This window comes from Leuciscus leuciscus, assembly GCF_965113295.1.
Source record: "Leuciscus leuciscus genome assembly, chromosome: 1".
NCBI classification, from domain to species: Eukaryota; Metazoa; Chordata; class Actinopteri; order Cypriniformes; family Leuciscidae; genus Leuciscus; species Leuciscus leuciscus.
In genome coordinates, this window is record NC_138725.1 from 15,887,599 (window position 1) to 15,900,913 (window position 13,315).

The following is a 13,315-nucleotide window of genomic DNA, read 5'->3' on the forward strand; positions in this document are numbered from 1 at the left end:
ACTTTGTGAGTTATAATATTGGTCAAATATCATGAGAATAAGTTATTAATTATCAAATCATAAAAATAAAGATAGGGAAAAAGAAAAACAGTATCAGTAAACAGTTAAAAAATAGTAACAGAATAAGTTAAATTAAGCCTGTTTTCTGTAACATTTGAACCAAGAAAAAATGTACAAATATGTGTTCTAATGTTATAAACAACATGGTTAATTTCACTTATGAAATTGACAGATATCGTTTCTGACAGCATCTGACATGATAACACTCACTCTCACACCAGTGTCTACGTTAGAAGCCTCTTCAAGCACGCAGTTCACACTACCACATCAGCACTCTGCCCCTGTGCAGCACAGTACCTGGCCTTCAACATTCCAAGTACCTTGGGACAAGACCAGACCAAGTCTAAGAACATGTCTTGAACTCAGGAAGAGACAAGAAGAGACAGACAGGCGGCACATGGTCAGAGTGACTGTTGATGCCATGAGGGAAATTTGTTTAAATCCTACTTTGAGTCAGTGTGCTGATGTTGCAATGAGCATCATTGAACAATATCCGGACTGTTTCGAAGACAGAACTGATGAGGGAGATCGAATGGGCAGTGGACACTTCACTTTGTGCACGCCTGAGAAAACCAAAAAGGCCTGCTGTGGCAGTGGAGAATAGCCTGCCAGTACCTTCCAGAAAATGTGCAAAAACTGACAGCTATGGCTGTATAAACTGGCAGCCGAGCGAGCTACCAGAGGGAGAAACAAGAAACTCTCTAAGTGAGAAGAAGGAGGAGCTGAAAAGCACTTTCACTCGAGAAGGCCGAAATGGAGCAGACAAGGCAAGAGTTAACAAGCTGATGATGATCACATATGAGGCCCAGCGACGTGACATCAATACATCACCTGCACCTAGCATTGACCAACTAAAGACTGATTGGCCTTTCCTGTTCATAAAGAGGTTTCTGATTCAGCATTTCAATACTCTTACTGGCATTGAACTAGAATCAAGACTCAGGGAATCCATCTCTGGAAAAGGAAGAAGGGTGCTCCATTTCTTCAAGTCTCAGTTAATGCGCTGGAGAAAAGAGGTGAGGACAGTCCTCGCAGACACAGAAAGAGTATCTGAAGATGTGGATCCTGGCCTTGCTGCCATATTGGTGATGATGGCATTCTTCAAAGAAAAAGAAGATTCACTTTTCCTTCTGGCTGATGTAAGTACAGTAATTGTTTTATGATACTGTCATACCATAAATGTTGTTTAGATGTTTAATTAGGTTTTCCTTTGTAAATCATTGTTGGGAAATTGAAACACTCTAATCTGTTTAGATGTGTCTACTAATGTGTTTAGATTACTTTAAACAAAATTAAAGAATCTTATTTTTGAGGACCAAAGATGTTATTCTTCTAACAAAATGAAACAATCTTATTTATAGGGATAGATCATCCAAAAATTTTAATTCTGTTATCATTTACTCGCCCTTCAGTTGTTCCAAACCTATATGCATATGAATTGCTGGTACCCATTGAGTTCCATAGTATTGTTTTCCAGTCAATGGGGACCAGCAACCATATTCTTCAAAATATTTTCTTTTGTGTTAAGCAGAATAAATGAATGCATTAATTTAGGTTTGGAACAACTTGAGTAACTTGAGGGTGAGTAAATAATGACGGAATTTTAATTTTTGTGTGAACTATCCCTTTGAATGTGCAGAAGTATAAATGTTCTTTTATTTGCCCTTCCAGTATGTGTGACCTCAGATTGTAGCTCTGATTCTTCCTGCTTTTTGTTGACTTTTTCATACAGGTAACTACCACACAGGCAGATGCAGAGACCCAGCTTTCCCTGCCCAGCACACCAAGGATAATTCTGATGGGTAAGATTCCTATACTTGACTTGCACTATCACTAGGGTTTACAGAACCTGTCTTGCAGATGTACTAGACTAGTGAGTGACTTCTTTCACTACTAACGGAAGATTTATAAAGACATCGAAGAGTAAATCCATATGAATTGAACAGTTTGAACAAAGTCTCCTAAAGAGATACGATAACTTTATATGATGAACAAATTTAATTTAGGCTTTTATTGACATAAACATTGATCAGCATACATAAACAAAAGCTTAATCAAACCTTATTGACGCTCAAGACTATACTTCGTTGGTTCAGCAACAGCATTTGATAAATTACACATCAAGTGAGGATATCAGGTAGGTATGATTCCGATTAGCAAATACTAATAGTTGTACGGACAACAGGAAAGTATAGCAGGTAGTAATGGCTGGTAGACAGAGCTGAGAATCTGTCCATGTTTTGATATATAGTCTGTAGCAGTAGATACCAAGGAGGCGAGTAGTGAGAATTAAGCTAAACACATGAATACATTTTTGTTTACTCTTGATGACTCCACACCAATATGCATGCAAGGTTTATTTATATTTATCTTTCTATAAAATATTATTACTTTTTGTGAACAATTAAGTGTGATACAGAAATATGTTTTTCAGGAGATTCCATTCTGGTTCCAAAAAAATGGATGCTGACTTTGGAGGGGGAGGGGAAGGTGGTCATAGAGTCAAGTCACCTCCAGCTTGACTTCACCTCTGCCCTGGCTGTCCTCTTTGGATCATTTTATGTGTTCAATATAGAGTACCAAGAAGAGGCAGCTTCAACTCTGGAGTTCATCCAGAGGTAAATACTCCTTTTTTCACTTTTTTCATACACTTTTGTTTCAAATTGATTTATATTACTAACACCAATGGGCTTTTGCATAAGTGATGGTTTAGAGCTTATCCCCTATTGTGATGTGACTTATTACAGATGATGCTACATATTGTGTTCACTCTTGATTCAGTTGGAAAATATTTTGTATTTTTTTGTATTTACAGGTTTCTTGTCAGGATAAATCCTGAAAATTCAAAATGCACATCACAGTTTCAGGTGAGCAAAAAGAGTGGGAAAGTTGTCCAGAGGAAGTCCATGGCCTTGAATCCGCATGTTGCATCTTTCATCAGGTACTTTGCGGAATACGATTGGCAAAATCATTAAGGTAAGAGTAATATTAGGGATGTGCCGCGTATCCCATATCTGTAGAAATGATTTGTGTCTGAATCTGTATTTAGAAAAATCCAAAAAGGGTGGAAATTACTTAAACCATAAATTTTTCAAATTGAAAAATGAGAAGTCCGTCTTAAAATGTAATTGTGTTCCCTTCACAGTTTCCATTTAACAAATATGCCTTGTATAAGTCAAATAATTCTTTTTTATATTATAATTGTAACATCACACAACATGCAAGCAGTATATCCACCTTATTTTTCAACTTTGAAGCGAAGTAAGCTATTTTCTGTGAATGTGCGAGACTTTAGCCGCTATAAGGAAATAACGAGATGAATAACAAAGTGCTGTAAATGATAAAAAAATGTGTGCTACAGACTAGTGTTTACAATTATGACAAATTCAAAATAATAGGGTAAGAAATACCAGTTTGCAATATCAAGAAGCATAACAAGCTTTTTTGTACAGCTAGAAATAACTAAGCGGATTACACCGTAAGCACATTTATTACATGGCTTGGTTGAATTCTAATATAGAATGGGGTGTGTTATTTCTTGATAACAGACGCTGCTAAGGATAACACACCGTTTCCATGAAAAATGGAGGGTTGCTATGGACGCAGGATTCTAACCGTAGAGACGGAACGGACTATTTTCTTTAGCGGAAGCAATACAATCATTTTTAAATCAATAAACTCCTTTTTAAATCAATATTTTGTGTCAAATTATTGATTTATTTGGTAGGTAGCCATGTAATAAGCGGGATAATGTAGAGTGAGGCGGTTGTTATAGCGAATACAACCCCGTCAGCTGATTCAAGCTCCGCTTCGCGTCGGGGTCCCGATCAGCCTGTCGGGGTTGTATTCACTATAACAACCGCCTACATTATCCCTTACATAAATGACACATTTCATTTACGAATGGCCATGCCCACTCTTCCGTGAAAAATAAGGTGGATACCATAGGTAAAAATAATTCCCCTTAAAAGATGTTGATAAATATGAGTTAGGTTTTTTTTGATTATTAGTTGTATGTTTTGCCTCTGATTGATTTGTGCTTATCATTTCTTGCAGGATTATCAGAAGTGCAGTCACTCTTCCACTTTTTTTCTCACCTGGCCTTCATCCTCACCGGTCTTGCTAAGTTTCTATTTTACCTGTTATCTGAATTGAAATACATGACATGTTCACAATTGTTCATTCAATTGCATAAAAGCTTGGATAGAAAACTTCCTATTCCAAATATTAGTTATAACAACAAGTCTACATATAAATGAATATTACAGTAATGCAAGTTTGTCTTCTGTTTTTCATGGCACATGTGCATGATGAGGTTGTTTTTTGTTAAGTTTTTTTTAAAAGGACACTGGATAATAACTTGTCATTTTGTAGTAGGCTACTCATCTGGATTGGTGGTTTACTCGTCAAAGCTAGTTTACACACGTCTCCCAGCCCTGCAAATCTGGTCCTCTAGATAGAAAGCAGCCAAAAGCTCTTTAAAATCAGCAACAGACCAGTCTGACCAGTTAGGCAGTTCAACCAAAAATGAAAATTCTGTCAGTAATTACTCACCCTCATGTTGTTCCAACCCCGTAAGACCTTCGTTCATCTTCGGAACACAAATTAAGATATTTTCGATTAAATCTGAGAGCTGTCTCACTCCTCCTTAGGCTTCTAAGGGATTGGAACTTGCTGGCCCAGAAAAGTTATTAAAGACATTGTTAATATAGTCCAAGTGACTACAGTGGCTCAATCTTAAGTTTATCAAGCGACGAGAATACTTTTTGTGCGCAAAAAACAAACAAAAATAACTACTTTATTCCACTATTTATTTCCTTCTCTCTGGGCCTCGAGTTTTTTCACGTAGTGTAACAGCGCAGCACTTCTGGGTTGTACGTCACACGTAGGCTCACTATTGGCCTACGCTGGTCATGTGTGTGATGCGTGTGACGTACAACCCAGAAGCGCTGCGCTGTTACACTACGTGAACACACTCGAGGCTCACAGAGAAGGAAATTAATAGTGGAATAAAGTAGTTATTTTTGTTTTTTTGCGCACAAAAAGTATTCTCGTCGCTTGATAAACTTAAGATTGAGCCACTGTAGTCACTTGGACTATATTAACAATGTCTTTAATAACTTTTCTGGGCCAGCAAGTTCCAATCCCTTAGAAGCCTATGGAGGAGTGAGACAGCTCTCAGATTTAATAAAAAATATCTTAATTTGTGTTCCGAAGATGAACGAAGGTCTTACGGGGTTGGAACAACATGAGGGTGAGTAATTACTGACAGAATTTTCATTTTTGGGTGAACTAACCCTTTAATCTGTTTTTTTTTCCCACAGCAGGCAGTGGGTGGTTGAGTTGTTATGAATTAACTATCTTTCTAATAGATGGATCAGACATCGACCCTTTTAATCTTTTCTATTTTACCTGTTCAGGATAAATTTTGCATGAATTGAACTGTTCACTGATTTTAATTATTAATTATACATTTTTCATTAGTCTTGTTTAAAAAATTTTTTTTTATTGTTGTATTGTATTACATTATTATTACTCATGTATTGTTTGAAAATCACAATAAACCTTGTTATGCAGTTTAAGTTTCAAATGTTCTTTTTTCTATTTCCCATTCTATAGATTTTCTACATATTTTACAGGTTATTCAGTAGCACTATAAAATAAATAAAATCACATTTCATAACTGTATAATACTATACAGTATTATTAAAAATCAACGGTGTAATACTGTATTACAATATGTAAGAAATTACAGTAAAATAATGCATTTAATTTTACAGTATGCTTAACACTACTGTAGTTAAGTGTTACAGTAATTTTACTGTTGAATGAAATACAGCAACTACTGGATAATTGTTGCCAGTAAGTTACTGTTAATTTGACAATTTTTTTACAGTGTACTCTGTCAGAACATATCATGACAAACACTTGCCAAACAGGTTTCTGCATGTGCTAATATTATTATTAATTGTTTCAAGTCTTGAAACAGGTTTGTGTTGCCTGACTTTGATGGCATGTTTCTTCAGCACAGTTTGCAGTGCAGGCTGCAATATTAATATTACATGTTTTGTCTCGAAACGCATATTTGACAGTGAGTTGACAGTATTAGCTTGAGTTAGGATGCAGATTTACTATGTTAAATTTATGTTCATTAACAAAAACAGTAACATCTGTAAAAAAAAAAAAAAATAATTATTTGGTAAAATAAAATGTAATATTCTGACTGAGATTTATTAAAATTAAACATTGGTCGTCCAGTATCATGCATTTAGATCATGGTAACCACATATAAAGCCAGGCATAGCCTATAGCACCTCACTATCATGGCAAAATGTAACTTTATGGTTTCTATGGTATTTGTATGAAAAATAGTAGCCTAAATACATTATTAAATACTGTAATTATATTCCATTATTTAATACATTGTCTACATTAAAGGTACAATATGTTAGACTTTTGCATTAAAATATCCCAAAATCACAAGGCCAGTGTTATATATTTTGTCAAGTTGATTACTTACAATATCCCAAATGTTTCAAACTATTTTTAAATTGTGAGAAAATTGCGATTTTAACCAAGGAAACGGGGCGTGTGAGCAGGGGTGAGCGAGCAGGGGTGAGCTGGAAGTCGCCAGTCAATGGCGTCATATCCGCGTTACCCTCGGTTTCCGCTCGTACTGCGTGGAGTCCTGGACAAATGCGGAAGTTGTAGTTGTAGCGTCTATCAAACAACAAACGTTAGCTTGTTTCGTGCAGTCATTATGGAACACAATTGTTCTTTACCGATTGCAGCTGGTTCTGTCGACAAAGACAAGTCCCATAAACGTAAACGTCAACATACGGGTCAACCAAACGACCCAAGAAGAATTTGGGACAAGAAGAGAAATAAAACCAGGATCAAAATCGATGTGGCATTTCCTAAATGGAGAGAACTTCGTGACAAACTTCAACTAGAAAGAGACGCCGATCTTGCATGTGTTTTAATTGACAGGTGAGTAATGGTTTTGACTCCTTTACTGACATAAAAATGTAATACAGAAGACGGTGTTAGTCTTATTATTCACTGCATATAATTCTAGGCATGTTATGAACTGTTGCTGTAATTTTGTCAAACTGTAGCTTTGGTGAAATACTTTTCATGACATCAAATGATGCGTCAAATGTCTTTTTTTGTTACCAAAAAGGAGGACCAGCCACGTCAACTCCTTGCAAGAGACCTGGAATGCCTCTTCAAACCCTCTCCACCATAGCTTTGTCCAGTGACTCACCATTAGATAGTGTTAGGGTTTAACAGTTTAGGACCCAAAGACCAGATGTTTGAAAGAAGTCAGAATTATAAAAAATTGAAGAAAAGTTTTACTGAAGATAGTTTGCAGTTTCATCAGCAGAAGTTCAGCTTCAAGACTCACACAGGAGTTCGTAGTCCGCCCCGCTTACAGTTACAAAGATCACAGCGGTTATACCATTTCCAAGGTCTAAGCTATGTCATTGCTTACAGGTTGAATGATTCTCATTGGCTAAGAAATAGATAAACATAGTAATTTTCCACACATATACAGATAGACTGAAGCATATCTCCATAGATTATGCAGCTGACAGAAGACTAACACACACACTGACACATAGCTTTTCCAAGGTTGGATTTGGCCAGGCTCTAACTATAAACAGGATTCTCGTCTCAAAACATCAAGATAATGCGTTCTTTCTCTCAAGGATAGGAAACTTTAGTCTAAATGTAAAATAAGGCTTTAACTGAGAAATGGTCCCAAACTATATGTGGCAGCGAAAATGTGTTCACTATACAAAACTCAAACACATCCAAACATCTAAAAAAAAGGATTCTTTATTTCTGACCGCGTATGAGAAAGACGCAGCGTTAATGTCTGGGGTTTCCGTTTGTGGGCAGGTATATAAACAAAATTTATACAGCAAGTAACAACAGGAAAATAACAAAAGGGAACACTTTCAAACAGAGTTCGCCACGTACGGGGTTAATCACAATGTTCCACAAATGTACAAAGAAACAAACCAAAATAAAAGATAATAGTATTATAGTATTTTCAACATGTTATGTTAAAAAAGTAAAATTATAAGTAAGCCTGATAACTATTTAAAATTTAAGTGTGTTGGTGACGTGTTTTCAGTGGTCAATCTGGCGCGAACAACCAACGGCTAACGTTCGCTAGAAGTGTACATGGTATCTTGATTTTTCTTAGTATGGCCAAACAAGTTACTCTCACTCATTTAAAAAAAAAAACTCGTATTGAGATTAATAATTATTTGGAGGACCAATCTGTGGATCGTAATGGAACAACCGCCGGCTCTGAGAATGAAGCGGAGATTAACTCCGAACCGACGACCTCCACTGATGCTAACCGGTAAGAAGATCTGCCTATGGCTAATTGACGATCACTGCTACACTTAATTGCACCGTCGTATCTGTCAGCTCTGGGGGAACCTGCTACCCAACCTCATCTACAGGCATTCCCGAGTACCATAATTGATGGGAAATATCAAAGCTTCAACGCCAAGTGGTATGAAAGTTTCAACTGGATTGAATATAGCCAGTCGAAAGACCTGATTTTTTGTAAAGCCTATCGGCATTTTCCTGAACAGCACACTGAGGGGACTTTTACTAAAGAGGGTTTTAAAAATTGGAAACGTATCGCCAGGTCTGTGAGAAGCATCAGTCTAGGAAGCTACATGCTTCTGCACTTGTAAAATTACTCTCCTACAAACAAAGTCATGCGCAACAAGGCAGCGGTACTGTATTAAATCAGATGCACGGAGATTCCATTTCGTTCATTAAACGTAATCGACAGCACGTCAAAGTTGTGCTGGATGTTGTAATGCAGTGTGCCAAAATGGAGATACCCCTGAGAGGGCACCGGGAAACTCAGGAAGCATTAAAACAAGGGGATTTTTTTGGGAGCTATTATGTAGAGTGAGGGGAGCTATTCGAGTTTATATCGGAGTAAATTAACCCACAAATAAAAAAAAAACTTGTTGAACTGCCACGAAATGCTACACTCATGTCCCACCACATTCAGGACGAGCTGCTTGAGGCTGCCGCTTCACTTCTACTCAGGAAGATAAAAACGGAGATGCAAGAACAGCCTAGGCCCACATATTTCGCCATACTTGCAGATGAGTTTAAAGATGTTTCGAAACGCGAGCTAGTTGCTGTCTGTGTTCAATTTATCCATAGTGGGACAATCAAACAACGAGCGCTGGGCTTTGTCAAAACAGCTGACCTGTCTGCTCAAGGAATATCGCAGAGGATCCTTGAAATTCTAGAACCACTTGGTTTGGACCCTTCTCTCTGTGTCGGGTTCTGTTTTGATGGGGCATCGGTCATGTCTGGGCACAGAGGAGGCGTTCAATCTATCTTGAAAGAGACATTTCCCAAAGCTGTGTATGTACACTGTAATTCCCACAGACTGAATTTAGTGCTTTGTGCTGCTGCGGAATCATCTGGACACGTCAGTACTTTTTTCACTGTCATCAATCAGATACACACTTCTTCACTGGGGCCCAGAGACTCGGTTTGTGGAACTTCAGAAGGAAATGCATCCAGAACGCCCATGCAAGGAACTGGAAAGGTCATGTGACACCAGGTGGAACTCTAAATCAGGATCTGTTCATAAAGTTTTAGAAATGCTAGACGTGTTACTTGAGACTCTTGCTGAGTATTCTGAGACCAGCGGACAGACAAAACTAGATGCAGATAACCTATTACAACAGATGCAAACAAAAAAGTAAATTTTCATGCTTGTTGTGTTTTGCAAGTTGTTTCAGTGCAGCGATTTTGCCACAAAGGGGCTGCAAAGTCCAGCAATCTGCGTGACAGACTGCATCTCCTTAATTGAAACATTGAAAGCCACTCTTGCCACTTTTCGAGATGATTCAGATGGTGACTTTGACAAAGTTCTCAGATTGACGGAGGAGTTGATGGATAAATATGAGATAGCATGCTGGGATCTGATAATGTCTCGTGAGTGAAAGCTGCCTGCAAAGTTTAGTCAGTCTATTGTCACCACAACATTGGGAAAAACATCGCCTATCAAGAATAATGGTGATCTGAGAGCACTCTGGAACTGTATTCTGGATAACGAGATGGCTGAATTGAACAGCCGATTTAAAGACGACACCTACGGAATAATGCGAGCTTCAGCTGCCCTCATCACAATGTCAGTCACAATAATAAAAAATATATAAACACTGCCAAACCACAACATACAGTACATGTATAAATATAGTTGTTGTTTTTTTAAATAAGTAAATTAACTTTCCAGAATGGCTGATAAGTGTTGCAAATTAAGCATAAATTAAGCAAAATCTCATTTATAGTTACTGATAAAGATTCTTCTTCTTATAATAATATCTTTGGTAACAATATGTATACGGTATACAATATGTATACAATATGTATACAATCTGGTAAAAGTGTATACCCAACACTGTACAGTTTGTGTAAAAACAGAGAATGGATTGAGATTAATTTCTTGTCCTCCCATCATGCAGTAGAAAGCGCCTAGATGATGTCACTTCCTGGGTGTTTCACAATTTTAAGAAATGCTCTGTTTTTAAAAGGAGATCCTGTCAGAAGTAACAGTCGAGTGAAACGTTGAACATAGAAAACGTCTCAAGTTACTCATGTAACCATGGTTCCCTGAGAAGAGAACGAGATGCTGCGTCGCTATGACGACACTTTGGGAATCCCTTCAGCGTCAGCGCTCCTGAAGTCACGTGTAACTTAGTCCAATCCTGATTAGTGCAATGTCATCCCGTGACGTGTACTGATGACTGAAGCAAGCCGCTCTCAGGTGTACGCAAGCATGGCAGAGGGACACAGCGTCTTGTTCCCTTCTCAGGGAGCCATGGTTACACGAGTAACCTGAGACGTTCCCTTTCGAGGGCACTCGCGCTGCGTCACTATGACAACACTTTGTGGAACGATATGCCCACTTCGCCATGCTGACGGAAGTCAGGACATAATCGCCAGAAGGTCAAAGCGGTAAAATCGAACAAAGGTGTGTGGTGAGGACCACCCTGCCGCATCACATATATCACTCCAAGTGATGCCCCCAACCACAGAGCCTTTGAAGAAGCCATACTTCGAGTGGAATGAGCTCTAACTGAAAGAGGTGAGGGCAGCCCACTCACCTCATAAGCCATAGAGATGGCCTCAACAATCCATCTGCTTACGGATCTGTTTAGTAGTCGGCAGCCCTTCTTAGGGGCCCGAAGCATATCAAGAGCTGGTCAGTTTTTCTCCACTGGGATGTCTTCCTAACATACATCTCAAGAGCCCTAACTGGGCAAAGCAACCTGAGCTTCTCTTGGTCCACCGACACTTGAGGAGGATGGAAGGCCTGAAGGACAACTGGCCGGACCATGTTAGTGGGCACCTTAGGTACATACCCGGGTCTTGGGTAAAGAATAGCTTTTACTCCCCCCGGAGCAAATTCTAGACAGGAGGGAGCAACTGACAAAGCCTGTAAATCTCCTATTCTTTTGAGAGATAATATAGCCAGCAGAAACACCATCTTTAAGGCTAGGCATTTGTCTGATGCCGTGTCCAGAGGCTCGAAGGGCGCCAAGGATAACCTTTCTAAAACTACGGCTAGATCCCACATGGGGACTCTAACCTGAGCCGGAGGCCTCATCCTCTGAGTACCACGAAGGAAACGAGTAATAAGATGATGCCTTCCCAGTGATCTGCCATCCCCATCACCACTCCCCACCCTGTGCAGGACGCATGTGTCAACAAAATCTTGCGCTGACATGGTGCTCCTAGCACAGGGCCTTGGGCTAAGAACCAAGCTTTATTCCACATGACCAAGGAACGAAGGCACCTGTGCGTAACCTAGATCATGCGAAAAGGGTTGCCCCTCGGGGAAAACCCCTTGGTTCTGAGCCACCACTGTAGTTGTCTCATGTGCAGCAGGCCAAAAGGTATCACGCTGGACGCTGCCGCCATGAGCCCTAACAGGCTCTGGAACTGTTTTACAGTGATGCATTGGCCTATCTTTATTCATGTCCAGAATCGTCTCGATACGTGCAGGAGACAGTTGTGCCCGCATCGTGATCGAAAGCCACACTACTCCTAAATATGTCGTCTTCTGGACAGGAGTAAGCACGCTCTTTTTCGCGTTGAGCCTGGTGCAAACATATTTATATTGTTACAAGCCTGGCTCAAAGCAAGCAACAGAGTAGGGAAAGACCACACGCAATGTATATTAGATATTATTAAATCAATAGAATTTAACAGAATAAATTGTATACAGTCAGTAATGCAGTTGGCTTTGAAAAATAATAGTGTAAGCAATCAGTATAATGAGGTGCAGTGAATAAGCAAAACAAAGTCCTAAACGGTGCGGGAGAGATGGAACAGCGGCAGCCCCCCCTCGGTCTCATCTGAAGCGTCTTTAAAGGCCTAAACCAGGAACTGATTAGCACAACTCCAAACACCTGCGCCCAGCTCACCTGTAGGAGACAGACGCAGCACACAGACAGGAGGAGGAGCCAGGCAAAAAGCCGTGACACCCCCCCCCTTACGACAGAGGCCTCTCAAAGAGAGACTCTGGAAAAAGTTTACACGCACACCTCCACCCAGCACCAAAACATCTCAAATAACTAACATACATATCCAAATTATGAATAAACATCAAATGTTAAAAATACTCAACTTTGTCTAGGGGTCATGGCTTGGACACTCCGCCCAAGCCTGCAAAGCAGATGCAAAGATGGTTACTTGAATCCAACAGGGCCGCCCCCTCCCTCCACTCCCCAGTAGTTCCAATTACCCTCCCTCAAACTCAAGGCTCCAGCAAGTCCCGGTACCTGGAAAGCCAAATTTTAAGGAGACGAGGCAGAGAAAGAGATAGGAGATAGGAGATACCAGAGAGAGAAACAGACAGGACAAGACACTGACTCATTCCGGCTCAGACGGGGCACGGGACAAGGCGTCAGCCATGATGTTATCCACACCCCGAATGTGCCGGATCAGTAGGCTATACGGTTGTAAAAATAACACCCAGCGCATAAGGCGCTGACTTGGGCTCTTTAGAGAATATAAGAACGTTAGTGGGTTGTGATCAGAATAAATGGTAACCGGAACAGCACCCCCACTTAAATAAACATCAAAGTGTTGTAATCCCCAGATTAAAGCTAGTGTTTCTTTCTCGATGGTCGAGTAATTTAACTGGTGACGGTTAAACTTTTTTGAGAAGAAACAAACTGGCCGATCTACG

General features: G+C 39.6%; 1 protein-coding gene across 2 annotated transcripts; it reads left to right on the forward strand.

Moving 5' to 3' along the window:
- The first annotated feature begins 266 nt into the window (after positions 1 to 266).
- Positions 267 to 5,607, forward strand: LOC309481947 (uncharacterized protein). 2 transcript variants are annotated; one of them, XM_082147058.1, is made up of 5 exons: positions 267 to 1,199; positions 1,793 to 1,862; positions 2,495 to 2,678; positions 2,876 to 3,036; positions 4,117 to 5,607. In XM_082147058.1, exons 1-4 carry the CDS (start codon positions 579 to 581, stop codon positions 3,033 to 3,035), a joined length of 1,035 nt encoding a protein of 344 aa, XP_082003184.1. In that variant the 5' UTR covers positions 267 to 578; the 3' UTR covers position 3,036; positions 4,117 to 5,607. The 2 variants fall into 2 exon arrangements, with proteins under 2 accessions (XP_082003184.1, XP_082003185.1); XM_082147059.1 differs by lacking the exon at positions 4,117 to 5,607 and adding an exon at positions 3,609 to 3,635.
- The last annotated feature ends 7,708 nt before the right edge of the window (positions 5,608 to 13,315 follow it).